General features: G+C 46.4%; 1 protein-coding gene across 1 annotated transcript; it reads left to right on the top strand.

Annotated features, from left to right (window-relative positions):
- LOC140588924 (tripartite motif-containing protein 16-like) lies at positions 1-27,716 on the top strand. The gene is made up of 6 exons (XM_072711587.1): positions 1-729; positions 11,028-11,123; positions 11,705-11,938; positions 12,103-12,262; positions 14,115-14,174; positions 27,071-27,716. Exons 1-6 carry the CDS (start codon positions 139-141, stop codon positions 27,604-27,606), a joined length of 1,677 nt encoding a protein of 558 aa, XP_072567688.1. The 5' UTR covers positions 1-138; the 3' UTR covers positions 27,607-27,716.

Genomic DNA, 27,716 nt, shown 5'->3' on the forward strand with positions numbered 1-27,716 from the left:
CCAGTCTGCTCTTCTCTGTCTGGCCTCAGTCAAAAACCACATCTACTGCAGCTTGAGAAGCAGGAAGTTCCTCCCACTCTCACACACAGACGACTGTCAGAGAAAACGAAACTGAATCCTATCAGTGTTCATGGTAAAATGGCAGAAGCCAGTTCCACACTGGATCTGAACCAGTTCAGCTGTCCAATATGTCTCAATCTACTGAAGGATCCAGTGGCTATCAACTGTGGACACAGTTACTGTATGAGCTGCATTAAGAGCTGCTGGGATCAGGAGGATCATGCTGGAGTTTACAGCTGCCCCCAGTGCAGACAGACCTTCACACCCAGGCCTGTTCTGGGCAGAAACACCATGCTGGCTGAAGTGGTGGAGAAACTGAAGAAGACTGGACTACAGGGAGCTACTCCTGCTGACCATTATGCTGGACCTGGAGATGTGGAGTGTGATTTCTGTACTGGGAGAAAACGCAAAGCTGCCAAGTCCTGCCTGGGGTGTCTGGCCTCTTACTGCAAAACTCACCTCCAGCCTCACTATGAGTCTCCAGCTTTTAAGAAGCACAAGCTGACTGATGCCACTGGACATCTGCAGGACAAGGTCTGTTCTCACCATGATAGACCGCTGGAGGTCTACTGCCGTACCGACCAGCAGTGCATCTGTTATCTCTGTACGATGGATGAACACAGAGGCCATGATACAGTCTTAGCTGCTGCAAGAAGGACGGAGATACAGGTCAGGCCAGAAGTACTCATATAAATTATAACACTCAACATCAATGGATTTTGCCTTAACACGTGTTAGTATAATTGCTACAAAACACTCAAAACATGTCTGGTTTGGTAAAATGAAAGAAAAAATAACTGAAAGTGCAAGTTTAAAAAGTTCTGATTGAATTCGTACTGAAACATCAAATCATGTGACTGCAGCTGAATATATACAGCAATCAAAAAGGGTGCAGAGGTTCACTTACTGTTTGGCTGAGCATCTGAATGGCTGAGATGTGTGAGCTAAGAGGGTTTGAATATGGTGTGATCACACATACAGTGGCTAACAATTAACTGGGCTGGAACTGGGGCCCGTTTCAGAAAGCAGGATGTCTTGCTCAGCCAGACGTATTTAATGTACTCTGGGCTAAATATAAGTGAATGAAGAAAAAGGCCATTTAAACTGGGACACATTAAATCCAGCGAGTTATCTGACTAAGCAAGAAATCTTGCTTTTTGAAACTGGTCCCTGGTTTTGCTAAATGGCTTTTCGACTTGCTGCATTGGAACGTGTTTAACTCGTCTGTGACGTCATTCCCAGCTCAGAGTTCCGACCTCTGAGGTAAATGGAGCTCAGCATAAGAGTAGCGGCTCCATCATCTCAGAAACAGCCACCATCCTGGGATTTTAATTTCACACACTCCAGTGTGTAGAGTTTACTGAGAATGGTGCAGTAAACATGAAACAGCCAGAGTGTGATAGTTCTGGGGCAGCCTGTGGCTGAGTGGGCTAAGCCTCTCTGCCTATGATCAGAAGATTGCCAGTTCAAGCCTGGCCTTGGCACATCTGGGGGTCCCTGAGCAAGGCCCTTAACCCCCAGCTCCCTGGGTGCTGCTATGGGTGGCTAAAAAGAGAATATATGGCACTTTGGGCAGAATTTAGTGTGGGTACATTTATGGCACCACAGGCAGGAGGGGTGTGTCCTTTATTCTGATTGGTCCAGGGTCATGTCCATATATAGTATTCTGATTGGTCCAGAGTCATGTCCATATATGGTATCAGATGTGCTTTACTGTAAGGGGCCACGTGGGAGCATATATGTCATAATGCTAAGCGGAACGTGGTTTCGTCAGACAGGGGGCTGTTAAACTTTAAGAGGATAATTTTTTTCCATAAGGGAAAAAAATGGATATTTATCACATTATGTATTATGTATTTATTAATGTGTTATTTTTAATTACATTTTAAGGAATAATAAAAAACGTATAGCAGGATGAATGTAAACTAGCGCATACGCATCCAGCCCTTCTATAACGGGGTGTCAGGCTGCAGCCACGTGCTGTTAGGAGTAGGCACACTCACACTCACACTCACACTCACTCACTCTCTCTCTCTCTTCCCATGTAGCACGTGCGTATAGAGTAGCGGCGTTAAACATGGCCGCCATCCGACAAACTGTAGCAGCGAAACTACAGCGGGGGGGCTATAACACCCCATTGTTAAATAGGCAAACAAAAATGTGTTATTTTAAATTAGTATAAAAATATAGCCTTAACTTTAGGAGCAAGATGAACACCCTACACACACGCGCACGCACATGCCGGGTATCCCTATCCTTATGGGGCCTGCTCATTCACTTCTATGGGAAAAATGCTAACGCTAGCTATGACAACCTTATCCCCACCCCACCCTAAGCATAACCATAAGTAACCACTCAAAATACAAGAGTACATTTTTAGTTTTTTCATAGCAGTCACCGATTTTTATAAAATAGAGTTTTCCCTTATGGGGACCAGGAAACCGGTCCCCATAAGGGACAAAAATGGATATTTATCACATTATGTGGACATTGTGTCCCCACAAGGATAGGTAAACCCGCTGACACACACACACACACAGATAACAAGGGAGGCCAGCACTCCAACTTTAATTGCCCAAAGATTTAGGGACCTACAGACAGCAGAGTGGACCTCAAGGACAGGGGTCCCTCGACTTGGCACACAACCCCCTCCCCATACACTCTGCCTTACATACCACTCACCCAACAGACCAACAGCCTAAAGAAAGTTTCTTATAAGTTTGGCCTTTGCATACCCTGTATATTGATTTACTCACGACTACTAGTCTCAATATACAGATAGGTTATGTTTGTATGTGTCCTTAGACAATCTTAGTGTTTTGTGTGCCACCCTTATAACCATGTTCACGGAGTATCACCTATTTCACCCCTTTCTCACTTGAAAATTGTATACATTTGAATAAATAAATAGGTATAGCTACTATTGTGTGTGTGTGTGTGTGTGTGTATATGTACAGTATATACACTCACCTAAAGGATTATTAGGAACACCATACTAATACGGTGTTTGACCCCCTTTCGCCTTCAGAACTGCCTTAATTCTACGTGGCATTGATTCAACAAGGTGCTGAAAGCATTCTTTAGAAATGTTGGCCCATATTGATAGGATAGCATCTTGCAGTTGATGGAGATTTGTGGGATGCACATCCAGGGCACGAAGCTCCCGTTCCACCACATCCCAAAGATGCTCTATTGGGTTGAGATCTGGTGACTGTGGGGGCCATTTTAGTACAGTGAACTCATTGCCATGTTCAAGAAACCAATTTGAAATGATTCGAGCTTTGTGACATGGTGCATTATCCTGCTGGAAGTAGCCATCAGAGGATGGGTACATGGTGGTCATAAAGGGATGGACATGGTCAGAAACAATGCTCAGGTAGGCCGTGGCATTTAAACGATGCCCAATTGGCACTAAGGGGCCTAAAGTGTGCCAAGTGTTACGTCCCGGTCTAGGGACGGGGCGTAAACAGCGATATGGTTCGGGAAACGGGGAGCAGGGAGTCGGGAGGTAGAGGAGAAGGAGGTCAGGGAATAATCAACACCCAAGGCGATGATGATGATAACACTGTGTATATTTGGGGAAAAGGTGAGCTTCAGGAGTGACACCGGCCAAAACAATAAACAAAATCCAGTGAATTAACTACCCGCGTACCGACGAACTTCCCTAATCCAAAATAAAGTGAAACAAAAGACAAACGCTATCCTAACCCTCGCTAATCACAAAACAGGGACAAAAACGCCATACATGCAGAAAACAAATGGCAGTCACTCCCTACAACCCTTACCCCCATACACACACACATACAAAAAGAATATATATATATTCACTCACCTAAAGGATTATTAGGAACACCTGTTCAATTTCTCATTAATGCAATTATCTAATCAACCAATCACATGGCAGTTGCTTCAATGCATTTAGGGGTGTGGTCCTGGTCAAGACAATCTCCTGAACTCCAAACTGAATGTCAGAATGGGAAAGAAAGGTGATTTAAGCAATTTTGAGCGTGGCATGGTTGTTGGTGCCAGACGGGCCTGTCTGAGTATTTCACAATATGCTCAGTTACTGGGATTTTCACCAATTGGATGGACAGCCATTGGGGCAGGAGTTGAATTCCTGGTCATCCCTATTCATGAACTTTAGACCATAAAAACCTGGCACCTCAGAACAAAGCAGAAAAAGACCATCAGCTGGAGCAGAGAAACCATCAGCCAAAGAGAAGAGAAAAGCCCATCAGCCCAAGCAGAAAAACCATCAGAAGCCCTCCTGAAGCTTGCCGGTGAAGGCCCAGCTAGACAGAAAGACAAATAAAGACAACAAAGACAAAGCTTCCCAAGGAGAGAGAATCCAAGGGGGTCCATCCCAATTGCCGCGCCTTCCTTAGTGCCATCATTTCATCAGCTCTTCAACCAACTGCCAAGAACACCACCCCCCCCCCCCCTTTCATTTCAAAGATCATGGAAAAGGTTGTAGTTTGTCAGTTGTCTTCTTTCCTACAAAAAATAATAATAATGAATTATATCAGTCTGGCTTTAGACCAAACCACCTTCCTCTTATTCTAAAAACCTAAGCTGTTCTGTTAACCTGCTAAGACTTTAGGGTCATGTTTCCACAAACTGTGCTTGCTTTGCAGAACAGTATTTCCCTTTTAAGTTTACTCAATTTAATCCGGTCATTGCATTTCTATAATTACATTGTTTGTTTCTTTTCCGTTATTTCGTGTTTGTTGTATGTGTTAGGTCTGTGTTAGTTGTCGTGTTAGCTAGGAATAAATGTGTTACGCGCTGGCCAAGAACGCAGAGGCGAGGAGACAGGATCAGGGAAGATGGGGGGTTTAATGGGAGCAAACAAGAAGGAACATGCAGCAAGGCAGATTGACATTACATCAATGACCGGACTGGGGATACAAACGGAAACGCGGACTAAATACACTGAACTAATGACAACAATCCTAAACAGCTGTAAAACACTGGGATTTCACATGAGGTTAACGAGGGGGCGTGGCACACATTAGGATCGGATGGAGTGGGGCATGACAGAACCCCCCCCCCCCCAAAGGCGCGCACACCGGGCGCGCCCGAGAGGAGGCGACGGACGAGACGAGACCGGGGAACAGGACCTGAAAGACAAAAACCAAAAAACAACCTCAACGAGAAACAGGAAACAAGACAGAGACACAGAACAGGAACAAGGACAGGAACCAAGACAAAACCCGACAAAGGACAGGGAACGCAGACAGACAGACAAAGAAGGGAGACACAGAGGGCACAGAAGGAACACCGAACGGCAACACAAAGGGGCCAGGAGTGAACACAGGAACCACAGGAGGAACAGAGGGACAAGGAGCAAAAACAGGCGGGACGGAGGGAAAGGGAGGAGGAGCCAGGGGAGCCCGAGAGAGCCCAGGCGGGCGACGGGCAGCGGCCGGAGGGACTGCAGGCGACAGGGAGGAGGGAGCAGGAGGGAACCACACAGGGGCCGAGGGAACGGGACGAGGGAGAGACGGAGGGGACACGGAGGGAGCAGGAGGGAACACCAGCGGAGGCAGGTAGGAGGGGGAAGCCGCGGCAGGCGACGGCGCAGCCGGAGCCGGCGAAGGCGCCGTCCGACACCCCGCCGAAGCAGGGGGGCCCGGAGGCGACCGACATGGAGCCGGAGACGACGCCGAGGACCGGCACCGAGGCACCGGGGGGGGACCCGGAGGGGACCGCCGACCCAGAGCCGGAGGACCCGCAGGCAGCCACCGAGCGACAGCTAGGGACCGAACGGGCGAGCCAGGGGGCAGGGCGGGCGGGACCTGGGCCCGACACAGGTGTCCCCGCCCTTTCTGGGAGACTGATAGGCGGGGACCTGGCCGGGGTCTGTCACACTGGGGTGACGGTGGAGGAGTCACAGGGGAAGTCAAGGGGGTAGTCACAGGGGAAGCCACGGGGGTAGCCAAGGCAATCCCCGAGGGGTCCCACTCAAGCTCCCCCTCTGACTCCACTATGGAGAGAGGTGCATCAGGGCAGCAGTCAGGGACCTCCTCGGGGACAGGAGCATAGGGAGTCGTGGGGGGCTGAGCTGAGAGCTCAGGGGCCGCGGGCAGAGCGGCGGCCTCAGGCGGGGCCACGGTCAGAGCGGCGGCCTCAGGCAGGACCTCAGGCGTGCGGGCAGCTGCAGGCACGGGAGTCACTGGGGGCGCAGCTGCAGGCATGGGAGTCACTGGGGGCGCAGCTGCAGGCATGGGAGTCACTGGGGGCGCAGCTGCAGGCACCTCAGGCGTGCGGCCAGCAGGGGGCGCTAAGAGAACCTCTGGGGACAGAACAGGGAGCACAAGAGTCACAGGGACCTGAGCTGGAGTCACGGGGAGCACAGAAGTCACAAGGAGCTGCACAGGGGACTGGGCAGGTGGCGCTGCATCCACCTCAGGAACCACGGGGGGCGCTGCAGCCGCCTCAGGAACCACGGGGGGCGCTGCCCGCGTCCGAAATCGCGGAACCAGCGGGATAATGTCCTTAATGGACCTGGTCCCTTTAAGGGCCAGGCGCGTCCCGATGAAGGGAGAAGCTGGCTTGGGCAGCAAAGCGGTGGTGACGTCACCCGCAAACACCGCCGGGTGGAGAATCGGGTGGCGATTCTCCCTATGCGCAGCAGGGCAAGCAGCGGAAACTGAGACGGCCCCCAGACAGACCTCATGCGTGCTCTCCTGTCTTCTGTTTCTCCGCTTTCTTCTCCGCGCTGAGGCAGGCGGAGGCAGGGGCACAACGGGTAGCTCGCTGTCTGGCGGCCCGCAGTCCCAAGCAACCTGCCTCAGCGATATCCTGGCAACCCCCTCCCGAAGCTGCCGCACGTTGTCGCGCACCTCCACCGCAAGGTGCACGTCTCCGGGCAGGGACATCTCCTACCTGTCATGCCCCGCTCCGTCCGATCCTAAGACGTCGCTGCTCCGGCTGGCTATAGCCCGAAGCAGGGAATTCTCCTGGACTTCAGGCTGGGCAAGCCAGTACAAAACCTCGTCGGTGAGGTCAAGGAAGTCAGCCTCACCGATCTGGGGTTTCTTCTCGTCGAGTCCGGTCATTCTGTTACACGCTGGCCAAGAACGCAGAGGCGCGGAGACAGGATCAGGGAAGATGCGTGGTTTAATGGGAGCAAACAAGAAGGAACATGCAGCAAGGCAGATTGACATTACATCAATGACCGGACTGGGGATACAAACGGAAACGCGGACTAAATACACTGAACTAATGACAACAATCCTAAACAGCTGGGATTCCACATGACGTTAACGAGGGGGCGTGGCACACATTAGGATCGGACGGAGCGGGGCATGACAAAATGCATGTCTTTTACATGAATTCAGCCTCTGTTCATTGAGTACTCACAATAGTCCCTGCCTCTGTGCGATCTTGCTACATGCTCTGAAACCTCAAACTCGTCTGAAATTTCGCGAGACTCTAATGCTACCGATCGTTTACATTACCTGGTGACGCAGCTCAGTGGACGAGCTTTCTAACCCAGGTTACTATAAACCATACTGGAAATTAGTGAATCCCATTTAAGTCTCACATTAACAGACTCACGGGAATATCGCAATCGAGTGTGGAGGAATCAACATTCGGCATAACGATTAGGCAATAATCATCATTAAATACTAATTAATTAAACTTTAATTAATTTCAAACATATTGGTGGAGATATTAAAATTTACCTGACCAAATAATTGCTATATCACTAACTACAACAACATTTATGAAACAACTTCCACAGTCCTTCAGCCTTACATCTGAAGCATCGTGCAACTGCAAACATGGAAAAATCCCTTCGTAGCACACTAGATCTTGTACTGTAGCTCCACTTAAGAAGATAAAGCATAGAGATAAGAAACCTGCCCCCTGGTACTCTGATCATACACGTGAACTTAAACAGGCATCACACAAGCTAGAGCACAAATGGCGCTCAACTAAACTAGAAGTTTTCAAATCTGCATGGAAAGAGAGCCTGTCTAAATACAGACAAGCACTAGTGACTGCTAGGTCTGTATATCTCTCCAGATTAATAGACGGGAACAAAACCAATCCAAAATTCCTATTTGAATCCATGGCTAGGTTAACACAGAATTCTTCATTAAACTCGCAGGTCCCGCAAGCCCTTAAGAGTGATGACTTTATTACATTTTTTAATGGTAAAATAACTAAGATTAGACAGACCATCCAGTGCATGTCCTTAGCTACCTATGACTGCCAGCCTCCTGCTAGTCTTATGCCTACCAATAATGAGACCTTTGAATCTTTCATTCCTATAAAACACTCAGAATTTAAGAGCTTAATTTCCTCCTGTAAATCCTCTACTAGCCTCGTAGACCCAATTCCTACAAAATTCTTCAAGGAAATTGCACCGCAGGTATGCAATACCCTGTTAAATGTGTTAAACTCATGTCTTAGGCTTGGATATGTTCCAAAACCTTTTAAAATGGCTGTTATTAGACCCGTCCTAAAGAAACCACATCTTGAACCTAGTGTTATAGGAAACTACAGACCTATCTCAAATCTTCCTTTCATTTCAAAGATCATAGAAAAGGTTGTAGTTTGTCAGTTGTCTTCTTTCCTACAAAAAATAATACAAATGAATTATATCAGTCTGGCTTTAGACCAAACCATAGCACAGAAACTGCTCTAGTCAAAGTAATGAATGATTTACTTATGGCTTCTGACCGTGGCTGTATATCTCTGTTGGTATTACTAGATTTAACTGCAGAATTCGATACTGTGGACCATAATATCCTCTTGGACCGGTTAGAAGGTGTAGTTGGCATTACGGGGACAGCACTCTCTTGGTTCCGCTTATATTTAACTGATCGCTATCAGTATGCCCATGTGAACAATGAATCATCCAAGGCCACCAAAGTCACATACGGTGTCCCACAGGGATCAGTACTGGGCCCACTACTGTTTACCCTATATATGCTACCTCTTGGTAACATTATTAGAAATCATGGTGTTGGGTTTCATTGTTATGTAGATGATACACAGTTGTACAGTATATATCTGTTAACCCTGATGATACATCACTCCTATCTCGGGTAGAAGACTGTCTGTTAGATATCCAAGGCTGGATAGCAAAAAAATTCCTAATTTTAAACACAGAAAAAACAGAAGTACTGGTAATTGGTCCCAAGGCTGCAAGAAATGTTTCACCACCTAAGCATTAGTGGCCTTCCTACACAACCTAATACGGTGGTTAGAAATCTTGGTCTTTTAGTTGATTCAGATCTATGTTTTGATGCTCACATAAGAAGTATTACTAGAACTGTGTTTTATCATCTACGGAACATAGACAAGCTTTGTAAGATGCTCTCATTTCGTGATGCAGAAAAATTAATACATGCCTTTGTAACTTCCAGACTGGACTTCTGTAATGCCCTCCTTTCTGGTGGCCTGTCTGGTTCCTTACATAAACTTCAGCTGGTACAGAATGCTAGATAAGATTTTAACTATTAGTTAAGTTCTCCCCAAACGAGCTTGATGGGCCGAATGGCCTCCTCTCGTTTGTAAATTTCTTATGTTCTTAATGCAGCAGCCAGAGTTCTCACAAACACTAAAAAATTTGATCACATCACACCAGTCTTATCCTCCCTTCATTGGTTACCAGTTAAGTCTCGGATTGACTATAAAATACTGCTATTAACCTATAAAGCACCGAATGCTTACTCCTCCTGGGGGGAGCTGCCTGGAGACCTCAATCTATCAAGATGTCCAGCACACCCTGCAACATGTGACGTCGCCACTACCAATGACGTCCGTGCATCCAGCTTGCCGTTCTGTCTGTGTCATTGTCCATGTATAACCCGCTGGCTGCCTTTTGGTTGCCTGGCGATTGGAGGGAGCGTTGGCACCGGCTTGTCATCTCCCCCCTGCTCCCCGGTTGTGTCTCAAAGTTTATTATTTGGACAGGATGACTTAGACATCTCTCCAATTTGACTCTCCCTGCCGGCCTGTGGAGGATGGGCTCCCCCTTTGAGTCTGGTCCCTCCCAAGGTTTCTTCCTTCTTGGGAGTTTTTCCTTGCCACTGTCGCCCATGGCTTACACACTGGGGGCTTTGGGTGGGGATGCTGTAAACCGCTTTGAGATGATGTAATGTTGTGATAATGCGCTATACAAAAATAAATTTGTTGTTGTTGTTGTGGATTGTCACCTTATTTCCCTGCCTGCACCAGGCCGCGCCCCAACATGCTCATTAAATTTATATATGATCTGTGCAAATTCTCAAACATCTTTAATAAATCACTTTTCCTTTTCTGAATTTGCATGGAACATCAGTGATGCACACTATGACAAGTTTTCCATATGAATGGGTCACAACAGTCCAATATTAAACCAACTTCCCAGCAGATTCAGAGTTTTTAGTGTCGCAGGAGAAAAGATGCATTATTGTGGTTCACAGTGCAGTTTACTGCACAGTGGCCCATTATCAACTGACATGCGATCTGACATAAATCAAATAGGATGTCAGTTGAGTAGCCGGTCCTGCAATGCAGCCCAGGACACATTCGCCTTCACATTGCTGTAAGAATGTGGCCATATGCGGCCCAGACCACCTCCCAGTGTGGTTTGAGTGATCAGATCTCAATGGATCTTCAATGTGTCCTGGGTGCCTTCACACCTGTAATTAGCGCTGTCCACTTGTGATTGGATCACCCAGGACGCATGTTAATACCAGATGGAAACAGGACCAAAGGGTCTATGGTCACCCTGACCTGGATTACCGGTTAGGAGATGGATGGATGGATGGATGGATGGATGGATATTCTTAAATGATTTATTGACTGTAGGTAGGATAACAGTGTCAGGGTGACAGAGAGCGCCTGGATCCTTTCCCAGGCAGCATAGGGCCCAAGGCTGGGGTCCACCCTGGACAGGATGATTAATGAATATGATCTCAGCTAATGAAAAAAACTTGTTTTGTCATCTTGCTTCCTATCTGTAGAAACAAATGGAGGAAACACAGAGGGAATTTCAGCAGAGAATTCAGATGAGAGAGAAGGAGCTGCAGGAGCTGAGAGAGGCTGTGGCCTCAATCACAGTGAGTATGAACCTGAGGAGAAGACAACAGCTGGCTTGTGATCATATTGAATCTTCTTTCAGATTCAACAGATTGCAGATTTACAGACTTGTGGGGATTAATCAAATTAGTGCTGCTGTGGGTTATTCTGGGTCAGAGATTTAATGGGACAAAGTTGCTAGATATCAGAGTTTAACCAAGTGTTGCAGCAGTAGTACCTTATTTATTTAGAAAAATACCATAAAAGGCCCATTTAAGAAAAACACAGCTTTTCACAACCCAGCATAATGCAAATAAACACCAAGAAAGTCACCTATTAAACTGAGACCTAATGGTGACAACCAACCTGCCCCATACAGCCACCAGTCTCTGCCAAATCCCTGCAGCTGACAGTGTATGAGCTTAATGAGGGATCATTTCCAATCAGTGCTGGCTGGGTTTCAGTACCTGAGGCATCCAGCATCGTGACGCTCCAAACCCCAGCCCTGTGCTGTTTTTATACCTCCTGTCAGCTCACATCACTATTGTACAATGAGGCTCTCTGGAGTCTCAAAAGGAGCCAATTGTAATTTACCCTCCTCTGCTCCCTGTGTCACCAACAGAGCTCAGCACAGTCAGCAGTACAGGACAGTGAGCGGATCTTCGCTGAGATGATCCGCTCCATTGAGAAAAATCGCTCTGAGTTGACAAAGCTGATCAGAAATCAGGAGAAGGCTGCAGTGAGTCAGGCTGAAGGAGACATGGAGAGACTGAAGCAGGATATTGATGAACTGAAGAGGAGACACTCTGAGCTGGAGCAGCATTCACACACAGAGGATCACATCCATTTCCTCCAGGTAACAGAACAGCTACTTTGGCAATAAGAAAACCAGAGTATTCAAATGGATGCATGTTCTCATTTGTATTTCAGCTAGTCTGTCATTTGTCAGATGTTAATGGTGTTAGATTGCAATACACATTTGTTTTGATGAAGCTGTTTAATCAGACTGTGTGTTTATAGAGGTGCCAGGATCTTCCTGTCACCCCTGAAGCTGGATTTGGACCCAGAATCTCCATCAGTCCACGCTGCTCTTTTGAGAATATGAGGAAGGTGGTTTCTGAACTGAAGGATCAACTGGAGAATGTTTGCAAAAAGAAAATGGCAGTGATCTGTGGAACAGGTTAGTAAATAAATACATTTTCCTATCTGTTCTTGTTAAAGTAACCGGAGCATTTAGACAAATTCAGACAAAGTGCGGTCACGTGCTGGCTAGCCTCTGCTGACTTGGATGTGAGGGGGGTGTGGCAAGTATTTAGAGTCAATCGGGGTTAATTATAGTAGGGTGACCAGACAATCCATGTCAGGGAGGACACTTTGAGCTACTTCGGATTTTACAAACTACTTTCTAATTGAAAGGCTCCTGTGCTCCGCTAAATAGTTTAGCTCTTCTTGTGCTTTGACTGGTTTGTTTCCTTGACTGAAATACTCATCCAGCTGTTTCACATTAGCATTAGTGACACATGCATGATTATAGGAGACTGACCAATCAGCACACAGCAAGAGCTGAGTGCTCAAGTGAAATCCAGGTCCGCTTAATTGAAATGGTAATTTACAATTCCTGTCCTAGCTCAGAGTGTCCTCCCTGACATGGATTATCTGGTCACCCTAAATTATAGCTGCACCGGGGATGGCTTTAAGGTAGGACGCGGCGTTTACGCTGAGTCCAGTGCAGTTACCGTATTGACTCCGAACGCAGTGGCTGACGCTGCGTTTGTCCGCTGGTCCTGTCTGCGTCTAGCGATTGCCGTCCCCCTCTCCGATCGATGTTACTGGCAGGCATTTGCCGTTCGGTGTTACATTTACTGTAGTCTGTGGTTCTGCGTTTTAAAAACTGTCATTTAACTGTTTACATGGCGGAGTTTTTGGCAATTAGCCAGGGCAAGATCAGCCAGTGGTGGCTTTGCGCATGCGCAATTCATTTGCAGTCGCGGAAAGGTGAACATTTCCAAAAAAAAAAAAATGTCGCTAGATTTGTCGCTAGTCGCTTTTTTGAAAACGAGTTGCCAGAGAGGTCTAAACTCGCTAAATATAGCGACAAAGTCAACGCTGCTGTCTTGTCTGTCTTTAGATTATAGTACTTGGTGTTTTTCGTTTTTTATTTTGGTTTGATTAGAGTTTGTAGTTTGTGAGTAATCCCCGGGTCCTAGCGTTTGCGTGGTCTGCGGGTTTATGGGGTGGTTTTTGGTTGTTTTGGTTTGATTTTTATTAGTTTTGCAGTTATTTAAAGTGATTTTCTGTGTTGTGTTTTGGTTTGGTTTTCTTCTTTTTGCTGTGTTTGTTTTTGTTTCATTGTAAATGCGGGGCCGTGTGATATTTGGGGACTGTGATTCAATATGTAATTGTTGTTTGGTTATTGTTACTATGTTCCGTTTCTAGTTTGTTGAGGCTGCTGTTATGAGTTGAATAAATGTGTAATTCCTTTGAATTTTTCCGTCTGCTTGCGGTCAGCTGTGGGTTGTTTTCTTGGACCCCCGGGCCCTTATCCTTTTTATGGAATTCACATCGCCTGTCCTAATTGGACCTGTGTAGGGGAGACCATTCATTTTTCTGCCCTAGTGACGATTCAGTCGGTGCCGCTGGGCAGTAGGACCTGGGGTGGCTTAGTCAGGCTATTGTGGTTCGCTCTGGCCTTTCCCCTTACCACTCCTGCCACATTAATATACACCATGCAGAGAGAGTATGTAATACAGTCAGCCTCACGGTGTGACGAAGTCAGTTTCTGTTTCAAATAAGACAAAATCTAAACTAGTGAGCTCTAAATTCGACACGCTGCAAAACCCAGATCACATGAATCATGTTTCTTCTACATTACAGAAACCAATAATCTGTATTATGCATAATTTACCATGATTTGCAGTTTGTTAAAATGCCTGTTATTGTCCCCCTATTGCTGCTGTCTCCACAGTGAGTGAAGTCCATCTCCCACAAGTCAATTCCTTTTACTCACATCCCTGTTTCTCTCTGTCTCCTAGTTACCAAAGACACCATCCTACCGGTATTAGTGCCCAGGACCAGATCAGAATTCTTACAATGTGAGTCTGTTCACACACACGCTTCTCTCTCCCTGTATGAGATGCAGTGTGTTTTATTGTGTTTCATTTTCTTCTGCTAGTGGAGCTTTCTCTCTCTCTCCCGCTGCCTCCTGGTCTTTCACATTTACATGAGCTTTTTATGTCAGTAACCTTTTAATCCAGTTGCAATGCAATGCAAGGCAAGTTTATTCAGGGTGCTTTTCCACCACACCAGGTAGGTACTTTTTAATAATAATAATCAATCCTTTATTGTCCCTGTGGGGAAAATCTTTTTTTTATGCCTCCCTCAACTTGCTCTGCGAAGGGCAGCCACCTGTTGGGGCGCCCAGGGAGCTGGGGGGTTAAGGGCCTTGCTCAAGGACCCGCAGACATGCTGATGACAATGAAGGTTTTATAGAAACTTTTGCAAATGCATGCAGAAACGGCACTGTTATGCCTCGATCGTCCATATATTCCATGTGCCACGCCCCCTCATTAACCCTGTGTGAAAGCCGTCATTTCCCTGACTCCCTGGACTATTCCTTCTCGGTCCCCGCTCGGCACGACAGCACTGCTGCAGGCCCTAATGCACAGTCATCATTTGACAGAGTGCATGATGAAGTACGCTCAATTTTCAATAGAGGTGCACAACCAAGAGTGTCAGGTTATCTGAGGCCAGAGCTGAGTGTATTTTTAAGAAGCGGTACGGCCTCAGATAATCTGGCCCTCTTGTTTGCGCACTTCTGTTGAAAATTGAGCGTACTTCATCATCCAGGGAGTTGGGTTTCACTCCCTCCAGGAAATATGCGACGCCGTGGTTCTTCTGGTTACTGATGGATTTATTCTTTTACAATCTTTCACCGTCTTTAAACAGCATCAACAGATTCTCTTTTCCTATATCCACCGTCAAACTAGTCACATAGAACAGCGAACAGGCATTCACGTTACATACATTGAAAACTTAAAATGCAGCAAACAACTAAAACATGAATAAACTCAAACATACCTCGCTGGCTGCACACAACCGAGAAGGAATGAGTCCTCTTAGAGAGAATATCAGTCTCCAAAAGGTTGAAACTTTATATATATATATATATATATATATATATATATCATCCATCAAATCGCCAGCACACCCAGCCCCAGAGAGAGTGCAGCTGAAAGCTGAAGACAAAACAACGATACAAGTAGAAACAGTGAAAATAAAGACATAACAGAGTCATAATTTAATTACAATAGATAAGCAGATAGGTCAATGAATAAATAAACACTGCAGACTCACACAATGACCCCCAGCCAGCCCTCGACTAGCTGCCCATGTTGAAGCTCTGAAGAGTAGAGCCAGAGGGATTATTAATTCAGGCCACAGACAGTGCGAGCAGCAGCAAGTTAAAGAAGGTAGACGTCCAGACAGAGGGAATGGCGGTCAGGAGATTTACAGTGAGAGGCTAATAACAACTTAGCTGCCAAGGAGGCGGATATCAGGAGCCTCTGCTGGGAGCGAGAAAGGGAGAGAGAGGAGAAGTTCAGAGGAAGAAGGACTGCAGGGGAGAGAGGAATAGAACAGGAAAAAAACGCTGCGAGAGATGTAGCCACGTAATCCCAAACTGCAGCAACAGGAGGACAGAACATATGGAGAAAGGTGCCAGGGACTGGAAGGGGACAGAGGTGACATAATGGGTCAGTCTCTAAACCCATGAGATGGCGTTTCCTGGGAGGGGGGTACAATCTATGGAGAAATTTAAATTGTGTTTACTGATGATTCGGATTTTTAGAACAGTTTTTAATGTTTTGAAAAATCACACTGCAGGATGACACAGGGGTGGGGGAGAGCTCCATCTGCCAGACGGGAGTGACAGAGAGAGGTTTGTAAGAGGATCTGGGAGAAGGGAATAGAGACTGGACAGGAGTCTTAGAACTGGGGGAGAGAGTCGAAGCAAATGTGCAGAGCAGATGAGGAGGAAGAGGAGAGGAAGAGAGACTACAAGCCCTAAGCACAGATCTCAGCTGGAGGTAAAAAGAATACAAAGAGGAATGAAGGTTAAACATGGACACAAGAGACCCGAGCTGTCAAAAATATCACCCAGAGTAGAAATGCCAGACGATGACCATGGTGAGCTGGAGATGGAGCCTCTAATGTTCAGGACAGGGTTGTGGAACAACAGAGTGCGGGGGTGTCACTTCGGGAAGGGGCCCAGCAATCGCGCGACCCTCCTCCATGTACGAAGGGCATGGGAAATACCTGGACCAACAGAGGCCGAGAGAGATTTTAATTTAATGGGCAAGAAAGGGAGAGAGGTTAGACAGTGGGGAATGACATCCTGCTTCGATGAGAAGCCAGACAGGGGGATGCTGGGGAGGATTGATCCAACTCCAAATAGGCCTTAGGGTGAAAGCAATGAGGTACAGTTCAAAATCTGAGAGGGCGACATCCCCAACTAACCGGACATGGATTAGAGTGGAATGTTTAACAGAAGGTCTCTTACCATCGAAAGAAATGCAGAAACTACAGACTTAACAGAAGCCCAGTATCTAGGTGGAGGAGGAAGCGGAAGTAAGGAACTAACAAAATTAATCCTCTGGAGGACGTTCATTTTAATAATGGCCAGTCTCACCTGGAATGAAACGGAAAGAGAAGATCATGAGAACATCGAGACTTTAATACCCTCCAGAACACGGCGGAAACCAGCAGCTGTAAGCTCCGGGACCAAGGGGTAGATGTCCAACCCCAGGTATCTGAAAGAGTCCGCCTGAGGAGTAGAAGAAGGAAATGAAGAGGAGTGAGAGGCAGGATTCAGTGGAAGGAGAGAAGACTTTGACCTGTTAATCTTATAACCAGAGAGGGATTCATATGTTTAAAACAAATTAAGGACGTGAGAAAGATCAGTGGGGGCATTGCCAAGATAAAGCAGCAGATTGTCAGCAAAGGAGACTTTTTGAGAAACATCTTTAACCAGGAAAGGAGAAATAAGATCGGAATGACGGAGGACTGCAGCTAGGGGCTCTAATGAGAGATTAAAGAGTAAGAGCGATAAGGGACAGCCCTGCCTAGCACCTCGAGAAAGGGGGGGGGCAGCATGAAGTACATGCGGCGGGGAAGGGAAAGGGGGGGGCGGCATGAAGTACATGCGGCGGGGAAGGGAAAGGGGGGGGGGGCGGCATGAAGTGCATGCGGCTGGGAAGGGAAAGGGGGGGCGGCATGAAGTACATGCTGCGGGGAAGGGAAAGGGGGGGGGGCGGCATGAAGTACATGCGGCGGGCGGCTCATGTTGTCGGCAGCATGGCGGGACTTAATAAGGCCAGTTTGGTCGGGTGAATCAATTTAGAAATCACCACCTGCAGCGACGAGCAAGTACCTTAGTGAGCAGCTTAACATCGGGATTCATCAGGGACAAGGAGCCGTAGCTGGAACAGTCTGTGGGGTCTTTGCCTTGTTTAAGGAGTAAAGTCATCGAGGATTAATTAGGAAAAGGATGAAGATGGGAAGCAGAGAGAGCAGAATCCAGCATGTGGAAAAGCGGAGTAGAAAGCTGTTTCCAGAAGGCAGAGAGGAGTTCAGGAGGGAGACCATCGGGTCCTGGAGATTTCCCTGAGCTCATGGAGTCCAGAACCTCTTTAAGATCCGTGACTGAAAGAGGAGCATCAAGCATGGAGGCGTCTGGACCCGAGAGCTGGGGGAGGGGTAAGGAATCAGGGAAGGAATTGGGATCAGAGGATGGGGAGACAGGAGGTGAAGAGAATCAATCAGAATAAAACTGAAAAAAGGATTTATTGATTTCTAGAGGGTTAGTGGTGACGACCCCATCCTTAGTTTTAACTGAAGTTATCACTGAGAATGAGTCACACTGCCTAAGCCTAAGAGCCAATAGTTTACTAGGCGAGCCAAACCGCTGGCAAAGGCGACCGTGCCGTCAGGAAGGAAGCCCTTAACAGGCATCCAGCAGCAGGCTGGGGCGTCAGTTCAGCCGCATTAATGGAAATAAATACCTCAAAGCTGGGGGTTAAATAAGCTATGAATTTGGGGTTTTGAAGCAGAGAAGAATTAAATTTCCACCGCGGGGCCCGAGGAGGTAGAGAAGGAGGAACTGGAGGAAGGCAGACTTATGATCAGTTAGAGAAGAAATCAGAGAAGCATTAGAAACAGCAGGTGGAAGAGAGAGAGAAACAAGGATGTAATCTAAGCGAGACTGGGACTGGAAGCCAGGAGAGAAGAAGGAGAATTCTCTGGCGGAGGGTTAATTAAATGGGATGAGTCGACTAAATTCAAATCCTGCACAAATTTACACAAGGAGCGGGTGGAGGGGGGGGCACACCACCGTTACTGCCCCGTATACAAAACGGGAAGGAGGCGATCAAGAGAGCCATCAGCCAATCAGACAACAGCAAAAGACCAGCGAGCATACAGATAATTAACAAAAGCAAACGCAAATGACAGATTAATCACAGTCAGGAGTAACAGGTAAGAGGGCAGCACAATACACAGAACTCAAGGCGATTACAGTGACCTGCCACAAATGACCGACAATTAACTCAGTGTAGAGAGAATCAAACGGGAAGAGTCCCAATAGACTGGAAATGGTCCATGGCGGCGTTGGCGTCCTCCGGAGTAGAACACAGACTGCCAAAGGAGATCTTCAGGCCTGCAGGAAACATTAGAAAAGGAGAAAGGCTCAACTCCTGTGCTAAAGTGTTGATAAAAATAGATTCTGCCGCCTTCGAAGCTGAGGTCCCGTATTTTGTTGGCTAAACGTATCACTGCCTGTGGGTCACGGAAGTCAATAAAGTGCATGATGATGGGAGGGGGGAGAGAAGAGGTTTCGGACCGGCCGTACAGCCTGTGAGCACGGTCAATGGCTGGCTGAAAGTTGGGGAGATGACGGAAAATGGCAGGTCAGAGCTGCGTAAAAAATGACCCCAAATCGCTCCTCTCGTGGCCAAGCTTAACCCCAGTTAATTTAAGGTTAAGGTGATGGCTGCGGTCCCCAATCTCAGTAATCTTACTATCCAGGGACAGCAGACCCTTATTGAATCCAACCAGCTCCTTGGAACGTCGAGCGGTAACAGACTTTACAGTGGCAACTTCTTTTTGGATCGGCTTAAAGTCCTCAGGGCGTTCAGGTCGGCCTGAAGCTCTGAATGGTGTTGCTGAAGTTCACCATTTAGAGAGTTCACCTGATCACAGACAAAGTTCTTCATCTCCTCAAGAAAAGGGGCCAGGAGGGGAGAGATGGCCTTACGCCGCCATCGGAGCGGGGCGACTCCTCCAGGCTGCAAAGAGCCGAGCGAGGTCTGTGCTGATTAGCAGCCATTAGCTAGATCGTCCGGCAAAACAGCGTTAAATTTCTGGCAGGTAAGTGGCAAGGGCAGCGTAATAGAGGCGAAAATGGGCGACGGGGCGGGCGGAAGAGCAGAGCTAGGCTGCCATCAGCGACGAGCGTCACGTGACTCTCAATTAGGCGGTTTTGAAAATACAGTTACAGTTAAATATTAGGAGGTCGCGGGTTGAAAGTTTTGTACTGCTTTCGTAATGTTCTGTAGCAGCGGACTGTACAGGGAAAAAGAAATTCTTTATTATGAAAGGTGGCTCCTAATACTGAGTAAAACTGAATCGTTTGGCAACCCTGGGAAAGGAGAGTTTGTCCATCTATGTGACGTCATTGTGTTTAACTGTGGTTTTAAAATGTTGAATATTTCAGTGTGATAAGGATGCAAAATACTGGTTTATTTCTTTGAGATACAATATACTGGGATTTCAAATATTGGGCTAGTTTCAGCTTCCGTTGGGCGGATTTTAAGCAGACCTTGGGCTGGACCTGGGAACACTGTACTGATGCCTCATTTCCACCAACACGGAGCCGGTGCTGGGCTGGTTCTCACTTGATGCCTCTTCAGAACCTGCCCGTGTTTCCACCAGTTTCAAAAATGAACGCAGGCAGAAGTGAGAGTAAAGGTTCATATGTATTCCGTTATGTTGGATTTATTTTTATTTGTTCCAGATTCTAAGTTTTAATAAGCTGCCGAACTGAAAAAAAGGTTTTCAAAGTATGACTTGTTGCTCTCCGTCTCTACTGCCTGTATCCACTTTTGTCTCGGTAAAGGCTCCTTGTCTGTCTGTTAGTCAGTTTATTTTTGCTTGTTGTTTTAATGCTGTCCTTTAAAGATCAACTAACTAAAGACAACAAATCCAGATGCCCTATTAATTTGAATCCTATTGTTGAGAAAATCCAGAAGAGTTTGAACTGTTGTTTACAAAGAGATCTATCGGTCAAAAGCGGAATGCTGCTCACCAAAGCTGAGGGCATCTCTCCCCTCACATATGTGGCCCAATCACTTTGTATAGATGACCCTATGTGTAGGATAGTTGACGCTTTTAAACTTTGCATGGAAGAAGAAAACTCATTACTTAAATCAATCTGCTATTTAATTCTTACTGCAAAGAAAGGTTTGAACCGTTTAAATTTTTACTATTAACAATACTTTGAAAAATAAATTGGATTAAATGATGCTTGGATGATCCAACTTCAATATGGAACCTAATTCCTCATCATATTTTCACAAGAGTTGGTGGTCTTACTTTTTATTGCAGTGTAATGTTAATATTACCAAATTTCCTATCAAATTATCGCATTTCCACCAACAGGCCCTTCTTTCATGGAAGTTCATCTATAAACATAATTTCTTGCCACACTGTTCGAATAATGGTTTTGTTTAAGAACAAATCATTGTTTTATGAGAGGGGGTTCAGAAATGGAATTTTACTTGTAAGACAGTTATTTAATGAGCAAGGCCTACTATATAATTACTCAGTTTCTCACCAAATTCCAAACAGCCATGAGTCCTAAACAAGTAGTTTTTGATGCAGTCCCACCTGGACTTTTTGTTAAGCAACAAGATAAAAGAAATTTCATTCAAACTTATAAGTACTGTCCAGTTAAGCTGTTTCTACTGACATATTGAAGAGTATTGTATAACAAATGTTAATTTTGCAGTCTGTACCCAGAAAATATATCACATCTATTCTGGAGGTGTAACTTCACAAATAACTTTTGGAAAGACTTATACACATTCATAGGGAATAACGTCCTGCCCAATTTTAAGCTTTTGTTTAGACATATTATTTTAGTTGCCACTGCTCCAACACTACAAAGAAAAATGCTTTTTTATGATTAATTTCATGCTATTTCTCTGCAAATTTTATATCCATAAACATAATTTCACACATAACAACCTGACTTTAACAGTTTTAAAGAGGAATTTGAACTCTATTTTCATTCTTTTTTCTTTTCTTTCCTTCTTTATCATTACTTCTTTCTTTTCTCGTCTTCTCCTTTCTTCCACTTTCAGCTAGTATAAAACTATATGAACAATTTCATGATGCATTACCCGTATTGCTGTATTTTATCGTGTTTGACATACAATGTTCAATAAAGCTGGGGGAAAAAATGTTGTACAATCGCTGCCTCCACAGGGAGCTGCTAATCTTGTAGTCCTGCTGCAGCATCTTCTATACAGACACTCCTCACTTAACGGCCGAGTTCCATTCCTATGACTAGGTCATTAAACTAATCCAGAGTCTTTTTTCATTATTGCTGGAAACCTCAATCAGGCAAATCTGAAGCCAGTTTCCCCCAAATTCTTCCAACATGTGAACATCCCAGCTAGAGACAGAATCTGTCTGGACAATGTTTACACAAACGTTTGTGACCTACAAGGCGCTTCCCCCCCCTCACCTCGGCTACTCACTGTGTTCATGGTTCCTGCGTATAAATCCCTGCTGAAGCTCAACAAACCAGTCAGTAAGAGTGTGGCCAGCTGGTGCCGTCTCAGCTCTCCAAGCTTTGAATCTACTGACTGGGACATTTTTAAGGAGGCTGCTATAAATGGTGACGCCATCAACCTGGAGGAGTATATGAACTCTGTGATCGATGACCACGAGAGCCGACCAAAAGCCCTGGATGATGAGGGAAATGCTCACACAGCTAAGAATCAGAAATGCAGCTTTAAGACCTAAAGACAAGGCTGCCCTCAGGACGTCCAGAGGCAACCTGTCCCGAGCTATGAGGATAGCCAATCAGGCACATGCACAGAGGATCAATGAACACTTTAATTGCACCAAAGACACATGCCGCATATGGCAGGGAATTCAGCCAATCACGATCTACAAGCCCAACCCACACATCAGTGATAGTGATGTCTCCCTTCCAGAAGAGCTAAACAGCTTTTTTTGCAGACTCTGATGTACAGAATAAGGAGCCGACGACAAGTTACTCTGTCTGTCCACAGCTGATGTGAGGAGTACTCTATCCAGAGTCAACCCACACAAGGCTGCAGGACCTGACAACATACCTGGCCGTGTGCTGAGAGAATGCACTGACCACCTGGCTGGTGTCCTCACAGACATTTTCAATACCTCTTTAAGCCAGTCGTCTGTCCCAGCATGCTTCAAATTAACCGCCATCATCCCAGTACTGAAGAAGCCATCAGTGACAAATCTGAATGACTACTGCTCCATAGCACTCATGTCAATCATCATGAAGTGCTTGGAAAGGCTGGTCATGGCAGACATAAAGACCAATCTTCCTACCTCTCTAGACCCTCTCCCATCTGCATACCAGTCTAACAGGTGTACTGGGGACACCATAACCTCTGCCCGTCACCTTTCCCTGACATCTTTGCATAAGAGAATCACATATGTTAGATTGTGGAACTGAGGGGGTTAAGCTTGAACACCACTCTCTGCAACTGGATCTTGGATTTCCTGACAGAGAGGGTCTAGTCAGTATGTATGGGCTGCAACACCTCCAACACCATCACGCTGAGCAACGGAACTCCGCCAGGCTGCGTGCTTAGTCCTCTGCTCTTCACCTTGCTGATCCAGGCCTGCACTGCCACACACAACACCAACCACATCATCAAGTTTGCAGATGATACGACTGTGGTGGGACTGATAAGCAGAGATGATGAACCAGCATACAGAGAAGAGGTGGAAAGTCCACAAGGTGCAGAGACAACGATCTATCTCTCAACGTTGACATGGCAAAGGAGATAATTGTGGACTTTAGAAGGACACATCCTGCCCACACCTCACTCAGCATCAACGGTACTGCTGTGGAGATTGTGAGGAGCATCAAGTTCCTCTGTGTGGACATAACTGAGGAACTTACATGGACAAGAACACCACCTCCTTATTGAAGAAAGCCCAGCAGAGACTATACTTCCTGAGGCAGCTGAAAGAAGCAAACCTTCCCCCTCCCATCCTCACCATGTTCTATAGAGGCACCATCGGCAGTGTTCTGACTAACTGCATCACCATCTGCCATGGCAGCTGTAACAAATCTGACCACAAGTGCCTGCAGAGAGTAGTGAAGACAGCAGAGAACATTATGGGATGCCTCTCCCTTCCCTACAAGCCACTTTTTGCAAACGCAGTGTCCACAAGGTCTGCAGCATTGTGCAGGACCCATCACATCCCTCACATGGTCATTTCACACTCCAGCCATCTGAGAGAAGATACTGCAGCATCAGAGTCGGGTCTGCCAGGCTGCGTGGCAATTTTTACCCCCAGGCTGTCAGGCTCCTCAACACCATGCTACCCCCCAGGATCCCTCACTCTGCCTCATCACTGCCTCAATCCCCCCTTACCCCACAACTAAAGGCCACAGACCGACCCTTAAGCGCTGCACTGTACTTAACACTTTGTCACTCTGACATGGGGGCGATAAGAAGAATCCCCATTATTCTCTGTCTGCTCCATGATTCTGCTTCTATTCCTACTTTCGGCTGTTAGAAATTTTAGACGTGTTACTGTTATTACTACTATTATCATACACTGTTTTACACTGTGAACTCAGGCTGTTACAATGTACATGATGGTGAATTCAGGTCTAACTGATTAAATAAAAATAATATTATTTATATTTAATATATTTAATATAGTTCTAACAATATTACACATTACTGTATATTGCACAATGTATTCCTCTTCCTAAACTGCACTATCCCGTATGTCCTTTGCACATTGTCTTGTCTTGTTTGTTATATTGCACTATGTTTATGTTACGCTGTGGTCCCTGAGCTTCACCATTTCGTCTCTCTGTATACTTATATATGGTGGAGATGACAATGAAGTTCACTTTGACTGTAACTTTGATCTTGGGGTCTTTGTTCATGGTGCAGCAACTTGGCCAAAGAGGGAACTGAGCTGGAAGGTGAAGCTTTCGATTTACCAGTTGATTTACGTTCCTACCCTCACCTATATGGTCATGAGCTCTGGGTAATGACAGAAAAAACGAGATTGTGATACAAGCAGCAGAAATGAGTTTCCTCAGCAGAGTGTCTGGGCTCAGCCTTAGAGAGAGGGTGAGGAGCTCAGACATTGGGGCTCAAAGTAGAGCCGCTGCTCCTCCGCATTGAAAGGAGTCAGCTGATGGTTCGGACATCTATCTAGGATGCCTTCTGGACGGCTCCCTGGGGAGGTGTTTCAGGGCATGTCCAACTGGGAGGAGGCCCTGGGGCAGACCCAGAGATTATATATTATATATACCCTGAGAGATTATATATTATATATACCCTGAGAGATATTATATAATATATACTACATTATAGATTATATGTTATATATATGTTATATATATTAGATTAGATAAGTGGCACAAAATGGATGGATGGATAGATGGATGGAACTGTATTGAAAAATAACGCTACTTATGAAAGGAGGCAAGTAAGAATTTCAAGTTAAAATTCCATTGTACTTTGTATACATGACACTGCTTTCTTATAAACTTATACTGCCATTAAATTTTGAAGCCGCTGTACACAGAAGGACACAATAGTGTTTGGAATATTTTCTTTCTTGCCTCTGAAAATATACAGTTCTTCTGGCCACTCATTCTTAAAAAATAAGATGCTACTTTAATACTATCTGTACTGTATGTAAAGACAATGTCCCGTGACAAAACGTGACCATACTGCCACCCCAATTTCTTGTGGTACTGCACCTTGCACATGCGTCGCGTTATCCTCATGTAGATGCACAGACGAAGCACGGTAGTTTGCAAACCCTACAGGCAATTTACAAGGTGATAAAACTGCTACATACATATAAATGCGTATGCATGTGTGTGCAGTCTTGTTCCGAACTGAAAATCTCACGCCAGACAGTTGATCAAAGTTGACAGCCCTGTGAACTGGCGCTTTGAATTTGTAAAACGTACACAAGCATGCTTGTGTATGTGTGCGCCTGTTTGTCTATACGCATGTGTCAGGTTGGGTCTTAGACTCCACCTGGAATAACATCTCAGGCTCTATTCCCCCCCCACCACACTCCCTGCCGGTGGATGGGGCCTCTGGCTGCCGATGCGTTGGTGGTTCTCGATGTCCGGGGTTGGATGCTCTGGTGTGTGCTGGCTCACTCTTGGCGGTTGCCTGGCAGGGCCTGGCCCTCCCGGCTCTGTCGGGCCCTGGCTGGGGGGTGGGGGCCCATGGATCTCTGGACTCGGGCTCCGGTCTGCCCTGGTGTGGCTGGCTGTCGGCGGAACCTGCGGGCTCGCCGCCACGGCCCCCTGGGGCTCCTGCGATGTGGCTGCCGGATGACCCCCCGCCGGAACTATCCTCTGCCCTTTTCTGGGTGTCTGGGGCCCGGGTCTCCTCCATGTCAGCTTCATGTCCTGGGGGGGCGGGGCTGTGGCTCCCCACACACACTACTAGACATTTACATGGAGAAACCTTATGAACACCAGCGCACTGACACACACACAGATGTGCACACAGGTGCACATGGACGCGCGCTGTCTTGATAGGCTGTTGCTTCTGGGCATGTGTTGTAATGCTGGGTGTGTGTGCTGTTCAATAACATTTAACGTTTGATTTTCAATGTGATTCGTACAGATGTTGGTTGTTGTTTTCTCTCTTCAGCAGACATTGAATCAGATTCAGTTTTTTCTTTTTTTTCTTTTTCTCTCTCTCTCCCTCTCTCTCTCTATCCCCCTTCTTCTCCTCCCCCCCCCCCCCTCTCGCTCCCTCTCCTTCTCTTGAGGAAGTATGAGGAAGTAAATAAAAACAGACAAATAAATAGATAGATAAATAAATAAATACTTAAATGGAAATAAAGCAGTCCTCCGCAGAGGGGGGGGCGATGAAGAGGGAAAAAAAGAATTTGTAAAACGTAGGAAAATATACACAGACCTCACTGCTGTGGTACGTGTGCAGGGAATATCAGAATAATAATTTACTAATAATAATACTTAAATATGGCAAGAGCAAAGTACACAGCTTGACCGGAGAACTATGAACGTTTCCGTTTACGCATGCGCGGTGCAGATACGCGAGTGTTGCGCTTTGCGGAGAACCAGCCTAGATGCGTCCGCGTCCGCGTTGGGAGCATCGCGTCGGCTCGCTGCTGGAGAGAGGTGTGTGTCCAAAGTGGTTTGAAAGAAGTTCATATTGTGACGTAAATACAAGCTCACTTTTAGTGGTAATCTGTGTCGTATAATTTTATGGTTAATATGTTTGATAAATGCTGTTTGTAATTTTATCTACCTGTAATTAAGCCTATTAGTTTAACACGCGCATCATTTTGGCGCGTCATCCCGCCGGCGTCGCGCGGGCGTCCGAAATTTCCTGAGGTATTTCACGTACTTGAATTCCTGCTTCGTTTTTATATTTTGTGTATCGTACAGAATAATAGAGCGCAGGCTAAAGTGCAGTTCGGTCCCCAGCGAGTCTGTCAGCGCGGCGTGTCTCACAGCGCAGGGGGCAGCCGGAGCGCCGCAGACTCGGGCGGCTACATGAGTATATTGGGAATAAAATGTGTGTATTGGAGCGAGTTCTGTGTTAGTGAGTGTGTGAGGTGTGACAGTGATAATGATGGAGATGCTGGGCTTCGTGATGGTATTAATCGCTCTTCCTCTTGCCTACAGACTCCTGCCAGCTGACGCTGGACCCCAACACAGCAAACAGCCGCCTGTCTCTGTCAGGGGGGAACAGGAAGGTGACATGGGGGGCAAAGCAGCAGCCATATCCTGATCATCCAGAGAGATTTAACTACTGGTCCCAAGTTCTGTGCAGAGAGAGTCTGACTGGTCGCTGTTACTGGGAGGCTGAGTGGAGTGGAGATGGAGCCTGGATAGGAGTGACTTATAAAGGAATCAGGAGGAAAGGAGGGAGTGCTAACTGTGGGCTTGGATACAATGATAAGTCATGGAGTCTGTGCTGCTCTCCTGACAATTACTCTGTCTGGCACAATAATAAACAGACTGACATACCCATAAAGCCCTCAGGCTCCCGCAGAGTAGGAGTGTATCTGGACTGGGCGGCTGGTACTCTGTCCTTCTACAGAGTCTCCTCTGATGGACTGACCCTCCTGTACAGCTTCACCTCCTCATTCACTGAACCCCTCTGTCCAGGGTTTTATGTTTATACAAACTCCCCCGTGTCCCTGTGCATGCTGGGATAGCTCACTGTGTGCTGGAGGAATCATTTTTACCTTATCAGAGTGTCACATGTCTCTGCTTCTCCATGGCAAAAAGGTAAAATCTCTGCTTTTTAACCAGTATAACCCTTTTT

This window comes from Paramormyrops kingsleyae, chromosome 4 (assembly GCF_048594095.1).
Source record: "Paramormyrops kingsleyae isolate MSU_618 chromosome 4, PKINGS_0.4, whole genome shotgun sequence".
Lineage (NCBI taxonomy): Eukaryota > Metazoa > Chordata > Actinopteri > Osteoglossiformes > Mormyridae > Paramormyrops > Paramormyrops kingsleyae.